This window comes from Hemibagrus wyckioides, linkage group LG09 (assembly GCF_019097595.1).
Source record: "Hemibagrus wyckioides isolate EC202008001 linkage group LG09, SWU_Hwy_1.0, whole genome shotgun sequence".
Lineage (NCBI taxonomy): Eukaryota > Metazoa > Chordata > Actinopteri > Siluriformes > Bagridae > Hemibagrus > Hemibagrus wyckioides.
In genome coordinates, this window is record NC_080718.1 from 20,521,517 (window position 1) to 20,548,026 (window position 26,510).

General features: G+C 39.3%; 2 protein-coding genes across 2 annotated transcripts; one reads left to right on the forward strand and one right to left on the reverse strand.

Moving 5' to 3' along the window:
- Positions 1-282: 282 nt before the first annotated feature.
- On the reverse strand, positions 283-12,202 carry prox2 (prospero homeobox 2). Its single transcript, XM_058398421.1, has 5 exons — positions 11,885-12,202; positions 8,604-10,185; positions 6,708-6,813; positions 2,527-2,721; positions 283-868 (listed from the first exon to the last, which is right to left on the reverse strand). The coding sequence occupies exons 2-5, from the start codon at positions 10,085-10,087 to the stop codon at positions 701-703; spliced, it is 1,953 nt and encodes a 650-aa protein (XP_058254404.1). The 5' UTR covers positions 10,088-10,185; positions 11,885-12,202; the 3' UTR covers positions 283-700.
- A 1,650-nt stretch (positions 12,203-13,852) lies between these two features.
- Positions 13,853-26,142, forward strand: dlst (dihydrolipoamide S-succinyltransferase). The gene is made up of 15 exons (XM_058399057.1): positions 13,853-14,055; positions 16,734-16,767; positions 16,872-16,911; positions 17,013-17,074; positions 19,343-19,417; positions 19,517-19,572; positions 19,668-19,776; positions 21,699-21,878; positions 22,064-22,143; positions 22,327-22,424; positions 23,465-23,595; positions 24,138-24,211; positions 24,602-24,685; positions 25,066-25,233; positions 25,339-26,142. The coding sequence occupies exons 1-15, from the start codon at positions 13,993-13,995 to the stop codon at positions 25,471-25,473; spliced, it is 1,389 nt and encodes a 462-aa protein (XP_058255040.1). The 5' UTR covers positions 13,853-13,992; the 3' UTR covers positions 25,474-26,142.
- The last annotated feature ends 368 nt before the right edge of the window (positions 26,143-26,510 follow it).

Sequence of the window (26,510 nt, forward strand, 5' to 3'; positions counted from 1 at the left end):
AAAAACAACTCTGCACTCTCAACAGCAGCCTTTATGTCCTGGATTACTCGCACCTTACTGGGTTGTGTTGGGGAAATGTACTTTCAATGGTGCTTTAGGCCCATCACATGGGTGAGCAGACCAGATGTTTCCAGAGCTTGAAATGTCAAACAGGAGCATAACTGTACAATGAGAAGCTCCACCAAAACGGAAATCATAAAAGTATGGACCAGTTGGTGATATATATTACAAATACTTCATACATATGATTTTATTAACTCAAAAAGTACTATAACTGATTCGTCATAATATACCATATACTACACAACTACAGGCAGGAAGTAGCAACTCTTCAGACATATTTTTTAATTTGTTACAGACATTTTTGTTTTTTTTGAGATCCAAGTTATATCTTTTCTATCAGATATCTCCAAGGTTTTTTTTGACATTTCTTGACGAGAGTTCCTCACCTTTTGCAGTTTAAAATGAAAGTACAATTCACACCAATGAAAAGAAACTTCGATGTCATCTGATTCCCTGTATCAAGAGTGAACACATTTCAAAATGGCTACTGAATCTCCTAAAGTATTTATATTCACGGCAGATATCAGACCTCGGTCCTACAAGTGCAAGTGATCAAATGATAAAGTTTTCTTGGTTTGAAACCTTTTCTTTCTTTTTTTTTTTTAGGCTTCCAAGCAGTTGTGCTTTGTAAATGTATCTACAAGTATGAAGGAGACTTGAACTGATCAGGAAGTTCACTGTCCAGTTTACAGATGATTTTGTAAATGGCTTTTTTCCACGACGGGTCGGAATCTTTGCTGAGAGAGATGGCGCTATAAAATTCATGCAGGGTGATTTCAGCCACCTCCAAGAAGCGCTCAGGCACCTGTCAATCAAAACAGAAGGTCTTAGTGGTAATGGCTTAAAATGAACTGAAATAAAATGAAAGGATTCTCATTCTTAAGGAAACAGCAGGTGAACTCATAATATTCACATAAGAGCTTGACCGGGTTGATTTATTCTCGTCTAAGTGAATACTCTCAGTCTTTGATGTAACACCCATGATGGCATGAAGCGAATGGCAACAGACAAGTGTGATCTCCCTTTTGCTTAACCTGTTCATTAGCACGGTGCTCTGTACTAACTAACACTGCGGATCTCCTCGTCTTTATGTGCAATCTTTAATGTGCTCACTTCAAAACAGTGTGCAGCTTTCTTTATATGCTGGCTTTGCTCTCAGCATGTTTCAAACAAATACAGTGTCAGAACCATTAGCTGACCGGCACTGAGTGATGCTTTGATTTTTGCTTAAAAATTAAAAAAGTTAGAAAAGAAAAGATTCCAAACTCAGGCCCTTCCCGGGAGTTCAGGCTTTATGTGGCACACATAATTCCGTGTGATCACACTGGATGTGTAGGGAATTTTTTCCCGGTACAATGGCTAAACAAGCTGCTGACGTCCACACAGGCTATTTTCTTTCTCCAAGTACAAAAGACAAGCCCTGGGAAAGGAATGTCTTAGGCCTAAGGTAAAGACAACTGTCTCCGCACGTTCCCATCAGCCCGGGCCTTCATCCTCAGAATCTGCGGCGTCTTTCTCAGCATTCCGCATCAGTAGCAATCGCAGCCTCACTCAGGCATGGCTAGTTCCTAATCCTGAGTTGTTTTAGCAGGACTCTGTGGCTTCCTCTTCCCACAGTAGGCTAAAGCGGTGCTGTGTGCTTGGATAATGGCTGCCAAAGGTGCAGTATGACACACGGGTCACATTGCGGACAGCGGCTATGTGTGATCATCTGCTGACAACATTAGTGCCGAGCTTTATTTTCTGTGCGGTGTGTATCATACTCAAGGGAAAAAACAGTAAGTCACCTAGCAGTTGTATAAGAAGTAACACATTTGGGTTGCCAGATGCCTGATGCTACTGTTACCACACTGAAGTGGATTATTTTCCTGTTACTGCTTGTCCTGAACTGTTTTATTTTCTTATATTACAGCAGCTTAACAACTCTGATCACTGTCGTAATAAACAATTTTTCTCTCTCTTGAAGCTCAGTAAAGCTAAATAAAAGCAGCAGAAAATGCAGTGACCGCTACAAAGCACTGACAGCACTGGAGACTCCATCCTTAGACGTCGAATAAACATCTCCTAACCAATTATACAACCATTTTAATTCACTCATTCACTAGGAACATGAGCTATACAAGCCCCTGTGTTTAGCAGTTACTATAGAAACGATAACATATTAGAACAACCTCATTAACATAAATTGGTGATTGCAGAGCAAATCAGAAATTAGAAAATTTATCAAGACCTAATCCAAATCAAGAATTTCGACAGCGCTGTGGTATAAGACAAGATTTTTCTTCTACTGTTTAACTGTTTATTTCTCAACTATTTGTTTCTTATTGTTTCATTTTTTTTTATTATTATTATTATTATTATTATTTCTCTCATAAGCCTTTAGATTGAAACGTCACTGACATTAAAATCATTAGGATATAAATTCAACAAGGTGTGTCACAGCAAGCGTGAAAGGAAACGTACCTGGAAATCGTTGGCTTTGTTGTAGTGCATGTTAAGAGCACGGAAGACTTCGGAGTCTCTGGTAACAGAGATGTCCTTCACGTCACTCACTCCATCCATGATGGCCTGCCGAGCAAACTTCTCCATCTGAATGTAGTAGAACTCTCGGAAGTTACTGAACCACTTGATTAGCTGGGAGGTGATGCAGCGATTAAACTGAAAAGAGATGAGCAAATAAATTCAGCATTTTAATGAAATACATAATATTCAATTACAAATGGTATAGATGAATGTTCAGGAAAAAGAAAAGTAGTAAATAAAATCATGGAGGGTTCGGCAGAAAGAAAAGCAAGTCAGAGCCAGTGGAAATTTTTTTCAAAGATGTGTAGAATAACCTACAAGAAACGTCCTTATAAAAAAAAACAACTCCACAGTCTATACCTAACAGACTTAATGCAGTTTTAAAGGCATAGAGTGATCAAAGGGTGATTGTTTTAGACTACTGATTTTCCCACAGTGCAATATTTTTAGATTTAGCAATCTTCTATTCTTGTTATTTAGTAATGTAATCGTTTTCACTTAATAGAATTTCTGTACAAGTACCTAAGAGAATGTAATGCTGTCCATTCTGTATTTAGCCATATATAAAAATATAAAATGATGGCTAATGATATACAGTTGTCTCAGGGTCTAAGCAAGGACAATGTTCACTTCGGTGAAGACAGTTTGCTTTCATTTCCTGCTGTTTATATTTAGGTGTAAACCCACCCATTTTTGCAGAGATCAAAAAAAAAAAAAAAACAAGTGACGGACAGATGTTTCTTGTTGCCCAGATGTGCGCTGTTAGATTGACTGTTTAAACAATTAAATGAAGACTTTTAAGAGAAACCACAAGATGTGGTAGTGGTGGCTCAAGTGGTTAAGGCTCTGGGTCGTTGACTGGAAGATCAGGGGTTCAAGCCCCAGCACTGCCAAGTTGCCACTGTTGGGCCCTTGAGCAAGGCCCTTAACCCTCTCTGCTCCAGGGGCACCGTATCATGGCTGACCCTGCGCTCTGACCCCAACCTCCAAGGATGGGATATGCGAAGAAAGAATTTCACTGTGCTGTAATGTATATGTGACAAATAAAGGCTGTTTCATTTCATTTTCATTTCATGTGAAGCACTCTTTAGTAAGTAACAATTGGTAGGCAGAGATAAGCCACAAAAGATTATGAGTCAAGATGAACCTCTACCAAAGTGAGGGAAAGGTGAACGTGTGAAGAAACAAACCATACAAGACATACAAGCTCATCAGTCTGGGCACAGTGGTGGTAGTGTCATAGCATGGGCTTGCATGAACTGGAACTGACTCACTAGTCTTTACTGAAGATGTAACTAATGATGCTAGCAACAGAATCAATTCAGAATTTTTAGAAACATCCTGACTGCCAGTTTACAGAGAAATGCATCCGATCTTATAAGGAGGAACTTCATCATGCAGCAAGACAGTGACCCAAAACACACTGCCAACACGACAGAGGACTTCATCAGGGGGAAAAAAGTGAAAGATTTTAAACTGGCCAAGTCAGTCACCAGCCCTTAACCCCATTGAGCAACATTTCACTTCGTGAAGAGGAGACTAAAATGAGAAACCCTCCGAAACAAACAACAGCTGAAAGAGGCCGTGCCACAAACCTTAATAGGCACCACAAAAGAAAAATGAAAGAGTTTGAGGATGTCAGTGTGTAACCAAATATTAGTTTATCTGTTCTATTACTTTTGCTTACCTAAAAACTGAGCAGTCTACAGATGTATATACAGATGTAATGTCAGGGAATGAATTTCTGATCTATTGTCTCATATTAATCTGTTGATTTCCAACAACAACAACAAAAAAAGACCTTGCTGTTCCAATAATTTTGGGAGGGGACTATATGTAAAATAATGGAGCCTGTCTGTTCTAGCAGTACCTTGGAAAGTTTTTTAAAATTGATTTCAGTCTGATTGATTTGTACACAAACACAGATTTTTATTTTTCACAGTGCTATCATTGATTATATGGTCAGCTTCCCAAGTAATCGTTGATCTTTTTAAGTCATTTTTCCCATTTCCTTGTTCCCACCAGCTTCTTGTGCATAAACAACCAGCAATGAAAACCCTGGCGCTAAACTCAGTCTTGACATTAACCTTGTTATTTTATCTGCTCATCCAAAAAGGGGGAAAAATGGAGCAAAAATGCCCAAGGGCTGAGTGGCCATCAAATATATTTCTTTGCTGCACTGTGCACTGTGTGAGAACGTGACTGTGGAAGAGTCCAGGAGGAAGCCTCGCTTGCAGTGGGTTTAGATGATAGGAATGGAATCAGACACAGGGATTAACTTTGTCTTTGTTCACTTTGACTTCTCACAGAAGGGTCAGCACTGGACTAGGAGAAGACTCGGCCCAGGCTCTCATCACTAACCCCTGGAGGGCAGGGAAACATTCCCATCAGCCCCAGCAGGAAGTGCTAGAGGGATTCAAGGAGCCAAACCTGGACAGGATGATGTGTGCCAGTCTGCTTTAAAGACTTTACCTTCAGTATGCAGTATTGCTAAGTCTGGTGTGTAGCAGGTAAGGAATAAAATTGAGTGTGTTGTTATATGTAATTTAATTAATTAATTCTATGGGTTTTTTTATGTGAAATGGTTTTTTTTATTAGTTTAGAATTACATTTAATGTTGTGGGGCATGTTACGTGAACAATGTTATGTGAAACAAGTTATCACTGTTATCACATACATTCTAGTATATAATGTAAGTAATACACCTCACCAGCCTCTTTTTTTCCTTCTCTTGAAATTAAGACAGACAGACAGACAGACAAACAAACAAACAAACAAACAAATAAATAAATAAATAAAGCCAGTTAAAGTCATCTGTCCTGTCACTTGTAGTGGAGACTGTTCTTCGTTCAATAAATTTGTTTTGTTTTTTTATGTGATTATTACTTGTCTTAAATAAATAAATAAATAAATAAATAAATCCAGTTAAAGTCATCTGTCCTCTCACTTGTAGTGGAGACTGTTCTTCATTCAATAATTTTGAATGTGATTATTAATTGCCTTAAATCAATCAATCAATAAATAAACACATAAATAAATACAAAATAAATAAATAAATAAATGTAGAGCATTACAAAAAGTATTAAAACAAGTACATTCATATAAACCCGTGATTTGCCATATATATATATATATATATATATATATATATATATATATATATATATATATATATATATATATACATATAAAATTAATTAACAATATTTTTCTTAAAATCTCCTTCTATCAGCATCTTCAGAATAAAGATATAGTATGCTATTATTTAATATGATAGACTGTAGTATGTCCTACAGTGCTTTGTGTATGACCTACTTTACACTTTGCTATGATTGATAGAATTGTCAGTATTAATTTTTGGTCACATCATTTTAAACCCCAAGATAATTCTCTCTTTGTAATCTAAGGCAATATAAATGTTTTCCATTCTTTCTGACATATTTGGAAAAGGTATGCTAGGGGCAGCTGTGATCCCTGATTAAGCTTTTCCAAAGTGATTAAAAATAAATGACGCTGATAGTTTAAAACTGATTTAAAATAGTGTTATTTTATAGTTCGTAAGCCAAGGAATAGCTAGTGAGAGATAATAAATCCTTCTCAACAAGTGCCGTTTTTTTATTCAGATGATTTTTGAGCCTCGGGACATGTCACACACTCACAGGATGTGCAGTCAGTATACACAGGTTGTTGTTGTAGGGCCTAAACTCCTCGTCTCTGTCCGCAGCTCAGCACTGCTCTATTGTTGTCTATTGACAGCTCAGTGACTACACAGCATTTAGGGGTTAACTCTGAATAGAGAAGGCTGCACACTTGTCTCCTTTATCCTTTTGTCTCCTTTTGCTGACTTGAGGAACTTTTTTAAACATTGCGTTAAAGATAAACCATCAGTCCCTGTCGCCTAAAATCTCAATGACAAATTATGGCAACTGTTTAGTCTTTTGCCTTTTTTAAAGTAAGTTAAAAAATGTGCTTAATAAGAGTTACATGTGTCTGAGCTAGAGTATACAAAAACATCCTGTTAAATTACATGTGTATAAACAAATTGATTGAATGCTTCAGTTACAAGGAAGGCAGTGGACTTGGAATAAAGAGTGCAGGATAGTATTTTATTGTTAATGTACCTTGACATCAGGGAAAAAGGTCTTCAGGATGTTTGAACTTGGGTACCGTGTGTAGAAGAACATCAGCTTGGCTTTCTTCAAATGGTTAGGCGTTAGTCCCTCTTGGATGTAAGACAGTTAAGGACAATATGTTTGTTAGGGATGAAAAACACTTCCATACTATGAAGGAAACATTATGACTGGTTGCCTGAGTCAATTGCCTTGTATTAAATTTACTCACGCTATCACCTAATTTCATTGTGCTGGTGTAATGCATATAAACCCATTCTACACAGAATCCTATTTAACTCCTCGGGATTTATCTTGACTAGTGATTTTACAGTGCGGTGCAAATGAAATAGATTAAGACAGCTCTACACTAACCATAGACTCAATTAACACCCAACAGCACACGCTAATTGGAGAAACACACTAAACAAATCAGATTAGGGATTTCAATTAGAGACTTCCTCAGAAAGCCTCTTAGTTCCATGTCCATCGATAGTAATCGATTTGTTGGGAAAACACGAGGAAGTAAATGCGATTTAGATACGAGGACCCCACCGTCTTGCATCTGAGCATTCGCTTTCCAAATTTCTCCCGGATAATTCGAGGACTCATGCATTAGGTAATAGTTTCTTATCCACTGTAAGGTCCTATCAGGCCATCCATTTATTAGTAAGCAGCGCTTTTGAAATGGGGATAGCGAAATAAAAGATAAATAAAAGCGGCAGCACAGTTCAGAAGAAAACTAAAGCATATGCTGCAAGAGACCTGATAATACAGGATCTAACCTAGCGCTCTAACAAAACACAAGAGAAATTCGCCTTGTATGGAGATATTAATGTTGGTATAGGGAAAAAAAAAAAAGGAAAAAGGTTGGTATACACATGCATGTATGTATAGTGCTGAGGGGGAACTTAATGATAGCAGAGAGCGTCCTTTTCACCAAAAAAAAAAAACAACAACTAAAAGTGACCACTCTGTGCCATTCCAATCACACGGAGAGTACAGGAACATATTCTGCACCTTTTCAAGTCAAGGGGAAAAAAATCAAGAGAATTTCCTGAGCAGAAACTGCTGCTTTTTCTGCCTTTGAAAATTGGCTTTTGTTCCTGACAATTCTTATCAAAGCCTTGTATTCCTTTTTATTTGTCTTTTTCTGGACTTACAGTCATTACTGGGCCCAGATTAAAGAAGATGCTACAATTTTCTTTGGGGTTACCAAGATCAAAGGAAATATTCTCCTTGAAGTCTGGGTTAGTGGACCTGCTCAGTGCAGCACTCAATTCAACGAGTCATTGTTCACCAAGGTAGGGCTACCAGAGCAGGTAGTTTGTTCTGCAGCTTCTCTCTGTTCCATATACAGCACTACATTGCAAATAGCCGTAATTTACCGAGAAGCAAGGTGGTTCATAAAAACAGTTCAGTAAATTGCACAAATACTTGAATGAATATGCGCCATGGCAAAAAAAACAAAAAAAAAACAAAACGCTGCAGGTAACGCTAGGTTTTTAGACTAGAAAGATTTTTGATTAGATTAGACTCACCATCAGAATGTGAATGTTTACGCTTACGTAATATACTCCAACAAATAGTGGTGTAACACCATGACACGATATTTCTCTTGTGGTCAGTTTATTTCTGTGATCATTGATAAGATGTGTGAAAAAATGTCTCTTCTAAGAGCCTCTGAACGCCTGGATACTGTATGCTCATGTTAGTGAACATGGTCTTGTCTGTTTTGTCCTGTTTCCTATCTGACAAGTCAGAACAACAACTCGTAGTGATATATTTATATCTCATTAGAACACCTGATCTGGTGTTTTTTTCTTACAAATACTTTTAGTACTCGGTGTTTCGGCGAGGTAAATCATACGATCGTGATAATTACACGGAAACCGTGTCAAAAAGGATATACTGAGTGGCATGAAGCCGCTCCTTTCCGCCATACTCTGCAGTTCTCCACACTCCATCTTCACATGCGGGAGGCAAAGGCCTTCTATTGCCACTTGAGCGAGAGCCCCGGGACGATGGTGCTGCCCGAGATGACCAGAGCTTACCTTTGACCTCATAGCAATGCTTTCCCAAGAAAGAGCCACTGAAGAATCTGTGGATGATCTGTCCAAAGACGGAGGGAGGCATGAGATCCCACTGAAATTAGCATGAGGTCCATACTTGAGGAGGTGCTCCAGGATTTGGCTGTCATGCAGAGGAGTGCTGTGACTGAACTGGAATGGAGATTGGTGCAGAGGATAGGGCCTCTTTACTGCATGGCTTACTGAACCCAAAGGGTTTAATGGAGGTTTTCGGACCACTAGAGATAAAGCTTCCGTCTGATGCTCCGGACTGTGAGACGGTGTGCTTTCATAGCACTCTGCAGGCATTGGTTTTGTGGCAGTCTCTAAGTCAGACGTCTCTCTAGAATATAGTTGCTGCTCTGGTTTCTCCATATTTGTGCGCTCTGGACTCTGACACAGGTGTAGCTGTGGTGATTGGTTCTCGAGGATCACAGAAAGTCTTCTAAACACCAGATCGACGCTTTCACTTATAGCCCTGGAAAGCTCACATTTGAGCATTTCCTGGAGGTTCTTTTGATCCCTCTGCAAGCTCAAACAACCACTCGCTAGTTTCCAGCTATCTTTGTTTTCAAGTGTGTTGCTTTTGTCAGAATTCACACTCACGTCAAGCCCATGACTGTCTTTCTGTTCCCCTTTCTCTTCACTCTCTGTGTTACTGTGGTCATACATCTGTAGGAACTTCTCCTGGAGTTGGTGCAAGAGCCGTTGCATGCTCTGGAGTTGTTTTCTTAGCTTGTGACACTCTTCCTCTCTGCTTTCATTAGCATCATGGTTTGAGGCTGAAATTCCAGCATGGTTGTGCTCCTGGTGCTGAGGAAGCTTCTGTTTGCGTTTGTTTTCTTTATAAACCTCTCTGCCATACCTGCTGACTTCGCTCTCAGCATTCTCTCGTTCTGCGTGTGACTTGTCGCTCGGTGAGCTCGCCATGCCTCGTATGATGTTCTCCACCCTGGCTCGTTTGGCTTGGACATGCTCGCTCAGTGGACATTCAGGAGAAGCTGATTCCAGCTGGCCGTCCTTGGAAGCCAGGTTACTCCAGTCATCCTGAGCAGACTCGGTCAGACTAGGTCTTGATTCAACCATGCTGGAACCAGCAATGGAGGTCGCTGGCATGTAGAGTTGGTTGTTGTTAAGAACGGAACGCTTATTGTGGATGGTTTTCCGTAAGAGATGAGAGATGAGCGGTGCATTGTGGTAGGAGGAGAGAGGCTCCTCGTACATGTCTCGGCGAAAGCACGGGAGCATTAGATCTGCTTTGTTGTCCTCCACGCAGACCTCATTAGGCTTATGAATGCTTTGGTCTGGTGGCGTCAGATTCATGTTTAATACAATCTGCTGTATTATTTTCTGTTGCACTTTGACTTGATGTCACTTCACAATAAATCAGTGTGTTTAGTTCAAAATTAAATAGGTTGTACCTAAGGCAAAAAAAAAGAAAAATAGAGAAGAAACTATTAGAAATGTTTTATATGTTAAACCAGGATAAAACTAAAACTAAGTAAAAACAGTAAAACTAAAAAACAAGGTACAATTAATATTTGAATAAAATTAAATCCTTTCATGCACAGTAAGAGCAATCAGATCTATCTTGATAAATTTTCTGTGTAACTGTAATATATATATATATATATATACTGTATATATAAAATCAACAAAAACATATCTTTGTATGGTTTGGGGTTCATTGCGTCTAATGAATAATTTCATAATAATATAATCATATAATAAGCATATAATCATTTTAATAAAGCATAATATTCCATAGTTAACACTATGGGTTGATTCTGTAATTTACCACAAGAAAAATAATTTAATGAACGATTTATTGTGCATATGGCAGGTGATAAAGAGATGAAACAATAAGGGAATGAGGATGGGGGAAAAGAAATAGATGCGTGAATAAACCAAATTTTAAAACAGGGATTTGTTCTAATAATAAACCATTTTTTAGTAAGGCTTTCCGGCTGAGTTTAAAATGAATCAACTTGATATGCTTGATATAATGATATATCGTATGATGAGCAATACGCAAAGAAGAGCTACCTGAAAATGATCAGGAAACAAACAGGGAACATACATTTGCAATGTGGAATACACTTATCAGTAATTACAAAAGAAATCTTGACCTACATTTTTAACAGGCTTTAAGCCTATATTTCCAGAAGTCTCATTATGATTCACAAAAGGTTATGCTGAATAAAAGATAACACATAAGTGTTTTGTGTACCTCTTTTCGCAATGCTCAATGTATGTAAATGTATTTAGAAAGCAACATTAATTTTCTAAAAGCTTTTTTTAAAACCCTTTCTATAGGATTACAGAAATCGTAATGTCCAGCAATGCCTAATGACCACACTGCGGTTGTTCCAAAATGAAGAGCGTTTATATTTATTCTGTGACCAATTTTGGTTCATCATCATCATCATCATCATCATAACAGGCTTGTTTGATTTCACAAATAACAAAAATCTAAATATTTCTTTCCAACACATAGGTCACATATATAAAGCGTGGCATTAATAATATTGCTTGTCTAAAATGAAATAAAATAAAATGTTAAACATACTTATAGTTTTATTTATTTATTACTATATCCACATTTTAGAATAATGTTGAAACCATTAAAAATAAAACAGAACATAAACATAAAACATATGGAATTATATAATAGGATAAGGAAAAATAGTTAAAGGATCTAGGAACAAACTAGATCTTAAAATAAATACTAGGACAATTTATGAAACACCTTTCTTAACCAGCTTAATTATGGGCTTTTAGGCGTATATAAGTATGGCAAATATATGCATATATACAAGTTCACTATATATATATATATATATATATATATATATATTATCTTAAAAAATAAATTACAGATGTAAGTCTTTAGATGAAAATGTAGGTTAGGGTGAGCAGAATGTAAGGAAGTGTTTGCCATTTAAAAACCTAACTCCTGTAACTCCTAGGACTAAATGTCTTTACACTATGAAAGCATGATGATTAATAATAATAAGAATGAGCAAAATTAGAAACACAGTAGTCGTTTCTTTAAAGTTAAAGTAACTACACAGATGTGTAACAGAGCATTGGACTATATAAAGAAGCTCGAGCTCTTACCTGTTGCCCGGACTGTGGGAAACTGACAGCGCTTTTCGCCTCAGCGCCTCCCTAAAGCGTCGGTGATGGTTAAGGGGCGTGGCTTCCAGCATCCGGCCTTCAGTGCGCAACGGAGAGAAAATGCACGCGCGCCACGATACCGCACTACGCATGCGCACAGTTATGAGGCTGAAGGTTTGACAGAAACATCAATTCATCTCCATTTAATAAGAATACTTTGCTTTACTTTGTGAACTAATATATACAACCTGCAGTCCCTGTTTGTTTCATGTATAAAACAAGTGCTATATTTTTTCCCAAGTTTTTAGGTTGATGGTAGTCTGTGAACCAGTGTTGATGTGTTTATTGATAGAGATGTGGATAATTTGCCAAATGCCAGAAATATAAGTGCAAATGTCTCGTATTAACATACAGATCTCTCCATCAGCACTCACCACTTGCACAGATTTCTGTCCCATAGCATGACACAGGCATTATTAATCCTACTGTTGGCCAGTAATATAATAGTACTTACTATTTAATATGTTATAATGTTTTAGTAAAATATTTTAAAAAATTAGGCTAATCATTGAGTCATTAAGGTATACTGAGACGTTAAAGTCTACCTAAACCACTGCAATGGAACTGATTAACAGATAAATAAAATCATATATGTGGGTGTGGCCAGCATCAAACTGTAATCTGAACCCCAAAATATTGAGATACTGAGATAATGAAAGGAAAATGTGTACTGTGTTCTTAGATTTTCTGATATTGAAATATTGTGATTTCAGTTAAAGGTTTTTTTAAAAAAAATTTTATCCTGTCATTTGCAGCTACTGCAAGAAATACACCGATCAGGCATAACATTATGAGCAGTGATGGGTGAAGTGAATAACACTGATTATCTCCTCATCATGGTACCTGTTAGTGGGTGGGATATATTAGGCAGCAAGTGAACATTTTGACCTCAAAGTTTTAGAAGAAGGAAAAATGGGCAAGCGTAAGGATTTGAGCAAGTTTACCAAGGGCAAAATTGTGATGGCTAGCTCTTGTGAAGTGTTCACGGTCTGCAGTGGTCAGTATCTATTAAAAGTATCCTTTAAGTCCTGTAAGTGCCCCACCTCGCAACTTACAGGACTTAAAGGATCTGCTGCTAACATCTTGGTGCCAGATACCACAGCACACCTTCAGGGATCTAGTGGAGTCCATGCCTCGACAGGTCAGGGCTGTTTTGGCAGAAAAAGGGGAACCAACACAATATTGGGTGGGTGGTCATAAGGTTATGCCTGATCAGGGTATAACCTATACAGTGATCACTTTCACTTTTCATTACAGCTGTGCAATTTTCAAAAGCTTTTTTTTTTTTACAGTTACTGACTGTAACCCATCTTATGGGCATTGTTTTAGCCCAACCCACTATCACTATCTATCAGTTGGAAGAAGCTGCAATAAAACTACCATTAAGAATATATTTTGGGGTGGATCATTGTCAGCACATCAAGGTGATCCTGACATGATAATAGCATTAGAAGGGTGTGGTGTTGGTATGAGTAGATCAGGCCCAGCAGGGTTGCTGGTATGTGCAAACAGACTCATGTTGGAATAAAAAAAAAAATTAAACCAAGTATAAATATACAGCTGATAGTGTCTGTTTATAACCTTCACTACAGGCCTAGAAAACACAAGAAGGAATAAATGAGTCTACTGACAAACTTGTTGGCCGTGTTAGTGTAGAGTGGATTCAGCAAAACAATATCTGGTTAGTGGTAAACCTAAGGTGTTTAAAACCTAAACCACTTTGTTTTGATTCCTGGAAAAGAAGGGGGCTACAAAAATATATTTTACTCACGTAAAAGCACCTATATGGTAGGTAGTGCTTATACACTGACCACTGAGAGTAAATATAACCCATACAGTATGGAAACATTAGTTGTATACGACGCGCATGCGCAGTTCAGGTCAACGAGGCACGCAGGCGTGGAAGTTTGTGCGCGTGCGCGGTACGGAGCTGCCCGGTGAAGCCGCTCTGGTAGTGAACGGGGAGTTCCTTCCTTCCTTCTGTGGGGATTCTGGCGTTGTGCGTTAAGGGTTCGTCCTGGCGTATCATCGCTGTGTGTGCAGCCGATATGTTATCCCGTTCCCGGTGTCTCACGCGCTCTGTCGGTCGCTCTATCGTTGCCCTCCGACAGGTACGTAGCTACAGAGGCCATGCTAACGTCCCGGTGGGTAAACCGGCCCAGTGTAGATGCAGCTGGTGCTCAGTTCAGTCCCGAGTCATGCTAAGCTAATCGTGCTAGGGCTGTATCCTAAATCAGGTTCTCTGACGCATCGAGTGCACTACATGTGCCGTATTTTAAAGCCTATGTAGTGCACTTATACAGGGAGCACTGGAGGATTTAGGATTAAGCCTTAACTACTAGAGCGTTGAGTAGGCCCCAGTGCCAGACCAAGGGCAGCATGTTTCTGTTAACCAGGCTAATCTGAGATAACCTTAATAGTTCATCTTCTGCCTTCATGTGCACGTGCTTAATGTACAATAACTAGCGATTATTATTTTGTTGTTAAAGAAAAACAGGTGTAGAATTGAGGTATTTTGTCTAGCCCAGAGAAAGGGTAATGTTAGAGGGGACTTTGGTACGAGGTCATTCGAATGCTAGCCATTAACTAGCTACACATTAGCTTATTACCAACATCAGACCTGCCTGGTGCTCGCAGTGTGAAGTGGGACTTTACTCAGGCGTGTGTCAGATATTTCAGGTTCATTACAAGGGTTTTTGTAACAACACAGATTTAGCCATAGGCAACAGACTAGCTGCTTTCAGTGTCTGTGCACTGCTAAGTCACTTGACAGTATAAATTGAGGATCTCTTAATGAACATGACACCAGGTTTAGCATTAAACCTCAAAAGAAGTATTAAAAGTAGTCTCTATTTTGAAGGTCTGAGTAAAGTGAGAGCAGGGTGAAGTTGGGACTTATTGATGAGAAGGAGAGTCTTATCTCTCAGTTGCTCAGAAGCCTGTTTGTCTCTTTGAATGCTTAATCAATGGAAATCTGATAGATGATCAAGATGATCACATCTTTAAAGCATTCTATGTTGTATATTCAGTGCGACTAATGACAAAGTTCTGACAGTGTTCTAGGACCTTTATTTTCTTGACACCTGGGTGTGATCTGTCATGATGGTCATCTAAAAGCCACCAACAGGAGGACAGCTGAGTATTAGGCAAAATTTATAGTACAGCTAAGAAGAAGGTAGTGACAATAGTGTAATGTTAACAGAATCTGTTAGTGGACAAGGTATAGCCTCACACTCACTTTAAAAAATGTCTGTCACTGTTTAATGATGTAAGCAAAATGTAATGAGTTTCTTTAATCACAGGTCTATCACTAGAGGATCTTTATTGTTTAATCCAGTTGTTCCTAAAACCTTTTCTGTCAGGCACCCCCCCTTTGGAGAAAGTAAAAATTTCCGGTCCCCCCCAAATCTATATAAATTGCAGCAATAGGTCAAATCTAACTTTTATTGGAAGAAACGTCAATATTATAACCATTCCTTTCACTTTTCTGAATACTTTGTTGTGCAAAAAAAAAAAAAAAACCTCAAGATTGCTCCCATAGGCAATACTTTTACAAGTAGGAAATATGAAGTGGTGCTTCCTCATCTCCTACCACAAGGCAAGCTTCCCCCAGGTTGAGAAACACTGGTTTAATCTGACATGAAGAGCACATATTTTAATCACTGCAGTCACACATTAAAAACCGACTTCATGTTGTATCAAATCTATGGATAAGATGAGAAGAGTTCTTACCACAGCAGTGTATTATAATGGGGCAGTGGTAGCTCAAGTGGTTAAGGCTCTAGGTTGTTGACCGGAATATGGGGGATGGGGGGGTTCAAGCCCCAGCACCGCCAAATTGCCACCGTTGGGCCCTTGAGCAAGGCCCTTAACGCTCTCTGCTCCAGGGGCGCTGTATCATGGCTGACCCCAACCTCCAAGGATGGGAACTGCAAAGAAAGAATTTCACTGTGCAGTAATGTATATGTGACAAATAAAGGCTATAATGCATGTCAATGTCATCATACAGATTGTCCGTTCAGCCCAGAAATCTCTTATGTTTCTCCAAGTGATCAACAGTAATGTCTTAAGTAATCAAGAAATCAAAATAAAGTTGTCGTCCCCCCCCTTTTTTGGGAAGCATTTAATATTGTTATTTACACAAGAATTGATTCTAGATGCACAAGAAAGCAGGGCACATGGCCTAGAGAGGGGCTTTCTGGTTGGACAATGGTTTTTTTTTAACCTGTGAATCTAAAGCACCGAGACAGCTGAAAATGGGAACTGCTTAAGCGTCTGCTGCTCGTATGACTGTAACCTTCAAGCATGCTCTTAGAGTGGCTTTCTTCTGCATGAGACACATTCAAGAGCCCTGTGGTGTTCGAGAACATTTGTAGGTTTGTTTCGAAATTATGCGGCTTTGAAAGTGGATGAGAGGTTACAGGATTTATTCTTCTTAAGAAAAGTACAAGAATTCCGTTCTTCATTAGTGATCTCGGTGGTTGCGTTTCAGCTGAGCAGGTTAAATATAGTCTTGTGGCTTTCAAGAGTTCATTTCCCAATAATCAGCAGTGGTGAATGACACTTGCTCTATCTCTGTCTGGCATTTGAGTCTGATCTAAAATATTACTGCTTTACAAATACGGTATATCTATCTATGTAGTACAGTCAGTCTCACTGCATAAAGCTCTTGAAATAGTGTCTTCTCCCAACAAATGTTTGACCAAAACTAATCACCAGGTGCTTCCGGAAATATCTTTATAACTAGTGTTTTATTAGACCTTAATGATTGGTCATTTTGTTTTTATAGAGTAACAATGTACTAGCAAGACGAGCTGCTTCAGGTAAGTTTAAATGAACTTGTATACTCTGTCTCTGTTTTTCAGATTTATTTTTAATAATGTAAGAAAAAAAATGAATAATTCAATGAATGTTGTTGGTTATTCAGGCATATCGGCTTCTCAGTGCATCACCACTACGAACAATCTGTAAGTATTGCTTTAGGCTTAGGTTATTAAAAGCTGAGCTACTTTTTAACCGTGTCCTTAATAATGAGCACTAATTTTGTATTACTTTAACTGAATTGCAGGAAATTTGAGACAAGGGCCAGTATCTTCCAGATCAGATACTTCAAGACCACTGCTTCCCACAGTATGTAACTGTAGACACTTCAGGTTTTGTATCTGTTGTACGTAGCCTGTTGATATTAATTGTTGAAATCTCATGGCTGCATTGTATCAAAAATCTCTCTTGACACTGTGCAAGACCGGTTTATCTGGCGGAAGGGGTGGGGCTTCTGCGGTTGTAGGTGTTCCTGTTTTAGCATATTCATGGAATTAGGATTTCTCAAGAATGTGAGACATATTACCATTGCCATCCACAGTGTGTATATATATATATATATATATATATACACACCGATCAGGCATAACATTATGAGCAGTGACGGGTGAAGTGGATAACACTGATTATCTCCTCATCATGGCACCTGTTAGTGGGTGGGATATATTAGGCAGCAAGTGAACATTTTGTCCTCAAAGTTGATGTGTTAGAAGCAGGAAAAATGGGCAAGCGTAAGGATTTGAGCGAGTTTAACGATGGGCCAAATTGTGATGGGTAGACGACTGGATCAGAGCATCTCCAAACCTGCAGTGGTCAGTATTTATTAAAAGTGGCCCAAGAAAGGAACAGTGGTGAACCGGTGACAGGGTCATGGGCGGATAAGGCTCACTGATGCACGTGGGGAGCAAAGGCTGGCCCGTGTGATCCGATCCAACAACAGACGAGCTACTGTTGCTCAGATTGCTGAAGAAGTTAATGTTGGTTCTGATAGAAAGGTGTCAGAATACACAGAGCATCACAATCTGTTGCATATGGGGCTGCATACACACACACACACACACACAGAAAAATCCAAAACTGTGTTCTGACTATTTTCTTTTCCTTTTCTTTTCGTCCCGAGACGATAAATTATTTTAGTGCTACATGTGTTTGCTATAATAAAGGCAGGGACTAACATTTACTGTCGCATAATAATGATAGTAGTAATGTGGTTATTATTAACTACGTCTTAACTTACTGTTTTACAAATCATATAAACCGAGCATTTATCTAATGTCTTAGTATCCAGTGTTGTTGCTAGGAAGCTGTCCACATGATCTGGTAGTTGTAAAGATAAAGGCTTAACTTGTGTGCAAATTGTATGCACAAGTGTCTTCACCATGGTTTCTGTATGGAAAAGAAAACATAGGTCAGTATTAAAGTCATTACAAATAAAGACACTGCGGCAAGACGTCTAAAATGTAATGCAGAAAGAATCTATACACCCACTGGTCCCTTTAACAGGAACACCTACACATCTGCTCGTTTACACAGTTATCCAATACGTCCATCGTGGCCAAAGCACCGTACATAAAATCAGATGATTTTACACAATATGCAGATACAGGCCGAGTGTTTCAATTAATGTTCACATCAATTATCATAATGTGCAGAAAGTGTGATATTTGTGGCGGTGACATAATTGTAGTGCCAGATAGGTTAGCTTGGGTGTTTCAGAAATCATTTATATGGGAATTTCACACCGAACAGCCTCTAAGGGGTAAACAGAATGGTGTGGAAAAAAAAATACATAAATATCCTGTGGCCAGAGGGTCTGCAGGCTCAAACACTTTGATGAGAAAGATGAGAAGAAATTGACCAGGCTGGTTTGAGCTGACAGGAAGTCTGTCGTAACACAGTTGTACACCCTACAACCAGAGTGAGCAGAAAAGCATCTTATAGTACTCAACACATCTGACCTTGACGTGGACGAGCTACAATAGACCAGCTGACCACTTCCATGCCTGTCAGCCAGGAATCTGTGGCCATCATGGACACAGGCTCACTAAAACCGGACAATTAAAAACTGGAAAAGTGTTTCTCAGCTGTCCAGTTTCAAGGTGGCCAAAAAGCATTTCATTCTGATATATGATGTGAACCTTAACTGAAGCTCCTGTCCTGTATCTGCGTGATTTGATGCACTGTGCTGCTGCCACATGATTGACCGACATGAAACTGCATAAATAACCAGGTGTTCCTAATATAGTGGACAGCAAGTGGATGTGTCGTTCAGAAATGGATGTGCAAACATTTTGATTTTCTTTATTAATAGCTTATTATACATTATTTATCAATATAATGCATAATAAAGTATTAATTATGGTATTATTAAATAATGCATAATAAGCTATTAATAAAGAAAATCAAAGATTTATTATGCATTATTTAATCATTTTTGTTGCTTTTAAAAATGAAGGCACAAACCAAACACTGAACAATATTCTTCATTTCATACCAAATTTATAACTGTGTAAACAAAATTTATACTGAAAGGCACAGCTATTTTGCTTCTAACTTTATTTCCTCCTCCCTCTGCAGGGAATGAAGTTATTACCATCAACACACCAGCATTTGCTGAGTCTGTCACAGAGGGGGATGTGAGGTGGGAAAAAGGTATGTTTCTTAATGCCTGACCTCAGATCTTTTTGAGCCCCATTGACTTCCGCAGCTTGTTAATTCAGTGTTAACGTATGTTCTTGTCTCGGCTCGTAGCTGTGGGGGACACCGTCACAGAAGATGAGGTGGTTTGTGAAATCGAGACTGATAAGGTAAAAGATGAAAAATAAATTAGACTTTTCATGGATAGCTTGACAATTATTGTCCGAGTCTTTGGTGTTGAGCGTATTGCTATGTCTGTGTACAGACGTCAGTGCAGGTGCCCTCTCCGGCTGCAGGAGTGATCGAGGAGCTCCTGGTTCCTGATGGAGGCAGAGTGGAAGGAGGCACTCCCCTGTTTAAACTTAGAAAAGGAGGTTAGTACATGATCTATTCATTCCATATAGAGGGTTATCCTGGTTCTCCAGTCTGTATATACACTATTGCCAAAAGTTTTGGGACACGCCTCAAAATCATTGAATTCAGGGATTGGGCTAGGCCCCTTAGTTCCAGTGAAAGGAACTCTTAATGCTTCAGAGACATCTTGGGCAATTTTTCATGCTGGGGATGTCCCCTTCCTGTTCCAACATGACTGAGAGACAGACCTTCTCGTTCAACATCGGTGCCTGACCTCACAAATGCACTTCTAGAGGAATGGTTAAAAATTCCCATAACTACACTCCTAAACTTTGTGGAAAGCCTTCCCAGAAGAGTTGAAGCTGTTATAGCTGCAAAGGGTGGGCCAACTCCATATTACATTCATGTGCATGTAAAGGCAGACGTCCAGTTTTGGTCTTCCTAATTCATCCTAAAGGTATTCTATCGGGTTGAGGTCAGGAGTCTGTGCAGGCCAGTCATGTTCCTCCACACCAGATTCGCTCCCCAAACTATCCCCACAAAGCTGGGAGCATAAAATTGTCCAAAATGTCTTGGTATGCTGAAGCATTAAGAGTTTCTTTCACTGAAACTATGGGGTCGACACCTGAATTTAATGATTTGGAGGGGTGTTCCAAAACTTTTGGCAGTATAGTGTACTTCAGCAAAGTATGACTATACTGAGTATCGGCACGTAACTAGTAACAGCTGTTTCTACATTCAGTGTAAAAGCAGGAGATAAGTGGGCACAATATGGCCAGATGTTTTATTTTTGTTAACCTAATGGAAATTTCAAAGAAGCTGCACTCACTGTTAACCCATTAGCTATCTGGCTAGCTTGCTGCTTGTTGGACTCGCATTGATTTGTGCATTTTCATTAAAGGTACAGCCGGTGAAACAGGCTTGGCTTCTTCCTTTTCATCTTCATCTGATGGGATTTTAATATTTTAGATCAAAAGTTATAATATGAAAAATGTACTATTTGTCATGTTCACTAACTCTTCTATAATAATGCTTTCATTTAACTATTGCTACACTTAGCCAGGTCCCAGTGTGGTTTATACCATGCGCCTGTAGCTTTTCCATTCAAATGTGTGAACTGGAACTAGTTAATACAGTTAAACTTGGATTAAAGATGTATTTTTCAACTTGACATCCAAAATTTTTTTTGTTTTTAACTTCTAAGTAGCTTCTTCATGTGCAAAGCAATCCAGGCTTTCAGTGTGAGAAGTGGGTAAATGTGCCTTCATCATTTTCAGCTCCCAGGCGAATGTTTTATCCCTGTAACCAATCAAAAATAAAGCGCAAATAAACATACAGTCTCTTCGTTTTAAACATGTTTGGATAGGATTAGATTTACGTGGGAAGTGATTCATGAAGTAATACACTGTGGTTTTATTTTCATTCTAGATCAGCTGTGGCTTTTTTTTCCCCTTTTCCCCAAGACCAAATTGCCAGCACTGTAGACAAGTGATAATTGTAGTCCTATCTGAATAGAAATTGCTGTGATTTTTGCGGACAGGCTCTGCCTCTTTCGTGGGGAAAAATATGATTTTACACACTTGTTTAACTTTAGAAAAGTGACCGCCTGATTATATTGCCAGCATCTGAAATGACATGAAACAATATCCTGAATTTTTAAGAAACAATATCTTAAGATTTCTAGAAATAAATGAGCATTTGTAATCACCGTCAGTCTGTGAAAGAGGAGACATGATAATATTCTTATAGATGTCACCAAGAGATAGGGCTACTGTATTCATGTGCACTGTTAAAGTAAGAAGTCATCCTTTAGTGTAGGTTCAACTAAGCTGCCTCAACTTCACTGTCACATGATATATTAACAGAGAGATAAGACTGAAAATACTAAAAAAAATTTCCTGGTGAAGGTTGATCTTGTTCTGTGGTTTCATGCTGTCCTCAGCTGGCGCTCCCAAGGCAGCTGCTGCCCCCGCTCCAGCAGCTGAGGCCCCAGTAGCTGCGGCTCCTCCTCCTCCTCCTCCTCCTCCTCCTCCTCCACCTTCTGCTGCTACAGTGGGACCCATCCCAACCACCATGCCCCCAGTGCCACCCGTGCCACCTCAGCCTGCCACTTCTAAACCAGGTGAGCCGGACACTGAGAGGCACCGCATTCATTATTTTTTCACCTGGGGGTTTTGTAAGGGAAGCGAATTGCTTACTGTTTGAAATGCTTGAATTTCTTAAATGAGAATCCGGATTCTTTGTTCTTTTGTTGTAAATGGACCACAGTGTCTTCATACACTATACATGTTTGTCATTTTGCTAAAGTTTCAGCCATCAAACCCACTGCAGCTCCTGCTGCCCCTGCTGCAGACGCTGGAGCAAAGGGAGCGCGCTCCGAGCACAGGGTAAGAGACTACTGAGGGGGGCATTAGTTATTCAACACATTTAAAGAAAAGCAAGTCTACAGAGAGTTGTTGTAGACTGGAGTCTAGACATGCCCGCTATAGGTACATTTTATAATGGAGGTAAAACTGAGTGTTGGGGAGACTGTAGTAATTCGGATGTTTTCCATTCTCTTTAATCTGCAGGTTAAGATGAATCGTATGAGGCTGAGGATCGCTCAGAGGCTAAAAGAAGCTCAGAACACCTGTGCCATGTTGACCACTTTCAATGAGGTGGACATGAGGTCAGATTAGTCACCGATTCCTGTATTTTTCTTTCTTTTCTTTCTTTTTTTTTTTTTTAATAGAAGAGGCTCTGAGTCATAGACTGAGTTCAGGTCAATAATATTTAGAAAGTAAAGTCTTGTAATGGTGGGCCGAAAGTCCTGTTTGTTGCCTAAACTTGATTAGAACCTCAGCAATGCTCACACAAATGGTTATAGATTGGAATCTGCCCTACAGGAAGAGCTTTTTGCAACCCGATGCCCATTTAAAGCCTGGAATGTAAATATTTGGTTCTAATGTCGGTAAAAACAAAGATAAGATTTGGGTAAAACGTGCTTTATTAATTTAGAAGGAAACGTTAATGTCCTCAGACCCCCACCCTCACTTCAGAAGATGACACTTTGAGGATTTCTCCCCGGCGCAAATGGTGGTGTCAGCTTTCGGCTGCGCATGGGGTTTCGTACTCACACAAATCTAGTTGGTATCGACGGGATGGAGCAAGACTCCGCAGACCAGGGTTAGTGCGGAGACGAAGAAGCGCGGCCGGTCAGGGGCCGAGAGCATCTGCACGGCTCTCCCCTGAGAGCAGCCCTCGGAGAGCAGACTGCCTGCAATGTTATGGGCTTTTATGACAAGCCAATAAGATTTGAAAGGTTTAGAAAGTGAAGATTTTTATCTTGTCTTCTCTCCTTTCTCGGAGAGTGTGTCTTGGGACGGTGCTAATTCTGTTAGCGGCGAAACCCTAGAGCTTAAGCGGAGTTGGAGACAGGAAAACAGACAATTAAAAAGCGCTGGGCAAGTGCACCATTTTTATCGTACACGCAAACCATTGTCAATAAAATCCCTGATGTAGCACTTCAAGGTTGTTGTTTCTGGAAGACATTTTGTTTTTTTTGCAGTCTGCAGCAACTATTAAAAATACATATTGAAAGAATACTCCCCTGGAATGTTTGTGAAAACAAAACATGCAATTTTTTTTAAATGAATGTAAACTGGTTTTGCATAAGAGAGCGGTGGCTTGGTTTCCATGCTTAATTTTCCTTTTTGTCCCTGACTGCAGCAACATCACAGAGATGAGGAAGGTCTACAAAGATGCTTTCCTCAAGAAGCACAACATCAAGCTGGGCTTCATGTCTGCATTCGTGAAAGCAGCTGCCTACGCTTTGGTTGACCAGCCAGCGGTCAATGCAGGTATATCTCTCCATCAGCAGCTAGTCATGTTTTTAACGTCATCACCTCACTCGACTACTAGCAAGTACATGTGGTTATTGAGGTTGTGTGCTGTGCGTCTAAGATCACGATTTTTAAACTATTTTTTCCCCCCCTGCTTCCTTCAGAACCACAGAAACCTGGCCTACATAGACAAGCCACACTTAATCTAGATTTTATATTTAAGTAGTGAGCCACAACCCAGTGGAGTGAAAAAGGCACTCTGACTGCTTTTATATTCCTTTGGCTCAAATATAATAATGTCTAATTTATGTTATTTATGTACATTGATAACAGTGTGAGACTACAAGCTGTTTTTGTCACTTAAAAAAATTGTACTGCTTCAACAAAAAACCTGCTGGGAAATCTAAATGGAAATTATGAATGCAGTTTGTTTTGGAAATACATGCAAATGAAGAATATTAGAAATCCTGTCTACTGTTACATGACATTCAGTTCATCACAAAAGTGAAAATGCTTTGTTTTTAGTTATCACTGTTTTTTAATGATCTTTTCTTCTGCAGTAATTGATGACACAACCAAAGAGATTGTGTACCGAGAGTATGTGGACATCAGCGTGGCAGTAGCGACACCAAAGGTGATTTTCTGGAGCTCGCCTTTTGCTTCTAATAATTTGGTAACAGATAGCATTAGCACACTCTGCAGCCTTTAATGTCATAAAATGTCAAGCGAATAAGTGCATTTAGCCAAAATGGGTAACGTTAATCCTGTAAATGAGGAGTGAACATGATGCATTTCTGCAGTAATGCATTATAACCACTTTAGTACAAATGAGTCCCATTTTGGCCTGAGACCTGCAGACTGACATGCTATCTTGCTTTCATGTGGAGTGCAAGCGCAGTTTTAGTTTATTACTCAATGTTTATCTTGTCCTGTCGCAGTATATAAGTAAGTGATTTATAAAGTATTCTGTACATGAATGTAATGTTGATTCTAATCCACGTCTGTGCTCATCTCATCCTCACAGGGTTTAGTGGTGCCAGTAATTAGAGGTGTGGAAGGAATGAACTTTACAGATATAGAAAAAGCAATAAATGAGCTGGGAGAAAAGGTAGGAGGCATTATTCTCTCTGAAAGTGAGCACATTTCTTGTGATGACTAAAGATATTAGCCATCATCTTTATGCTGTTATACTTCAGTTTGAAGTAACGCTCTAAACACACAGGAATCAGAGTAAACACTGTGTTCACTGAACTTGGAACCTGAAAATGGAACAGCTAACCAAAACCTTGTTTTTAGACAAATTTGTGATATGACCTCATTTATTTAGAAAAGTTATATTTTGGGTTAAGCAGATGGTTTTGAAGGGGAACCGACATGTATCTGGAAAAATAAGTGGTTTATTCTTTGGTGGCTTCAAGCCTTGCCCTTTAGAGAACGGAGCTTTAGATTTGTCGTACTTATTTATTTATATATATTTTTGGCTCGCAGGCACGCAAGAACGAGCTGGCAGTGGAGGATATGGACGGTGGCACATTCACCATCAGTAATGGTGGAGTTTTCGGCTCACTCTTTGGCACACCCATCATCAACCCACCGCAGTCGGCCATTTTGGGCATGCATGGTATCTTCGACAGGCCAGTGGCTGTTGGTGGCAAGGTTAGTTATTAGCGTGTTGTGCTTTTCAGCTCATCCTATCTGTCAGAAGATGTGTGTGCTTTTTGACTTTTCGTTGCCTCTCACTTTCTCTCTCTGAATTTCTAGGTCGAGGTCAGGCCTATGATGTATGTGGCTCTGACATATGACCATCGTTTGATTGATGGCAGAGAGGCCGTGACCTTCCTGCGTAAGATCAAGTCTGTGGTTGAAGACCCCAGGGTGCTCCTCTTGGATATGTGAGATGTCATAAAGCGCACATTAATGGCTGACTTCCTCAGAGTCTCACACAGTGGTTATTCCCCCTTACCCCCCCCAAAAAAAATCCTTACTGCGTATGATATACTGTGTTGGTTAACTAGGGAAAGAAACATTCTGAATGTTCATTTACTCTACAATAGTACGAAGGTAACAGCTGACATTTGCATGGGCTAGACAAGAGTAAGGATGTTCTTGTACAGGTCTCAGCTGGCATCTTCTTGGCAAGAAGGCTGTCATGCCATTTATAAGTGCTTTTTTGTCATTGCTTATCTTGATATATGTATGATTATTGTAATACATACACAGTTCGATGTATAACTTGTTCAAAATATGTCCGAAATATTGGTTTTCCGACTGGTAAATCAAGCACAGTAGTCTCATGTTTTGCATTCTGTGTATTTGAAGAGATAGGAATCTACCAGTCAACCAGCAAATCATAAATATGATTTAGTTATGTTTAAAAAAAATATATATATTTTTTTTTATTTGAACACTTTGGTACATACTTCTACACCTGCGTTTACAGTATGGCCATGTCAAGATCAGATCCGTCAAACTCCTTGGGAACAGACTCTGTCTATGCTGTGTAAAGAAACAATATTTAAGGAGGGGGAAAAAAAAAGCTTTTAAACAATAAATGGATTGAAATTGTGTTTTTTCTTCTTCTGGTGTTTCATTCCAGTTCTCCTTTTACACCACAAAGGTGTTACAGGCTAATAAATTGAAGTGAATCAGCCACTTTGGCGCTGCTTCTTCTGCTACTTTAATCAACTTTAAGCAGACATGCATGTGGTTAAGGTAGAAGCCTATGGCTAATAGGTCTGCTGTATACTAGTGAATCTGAAAGGAAAAACCCATAAATTCATAAACCAATGTCTCATCTATGACTTCAGTGGCAAGACAGGATGTGGTGGCTGTGCTAGGGCACATGGTGAGAAGGGGTGGTCTTGTGCCGAAATAAGTGCTTCATTTTCACATTGAGACCTATGCATGCATGCTTGACAATCCTCTGAAAAACA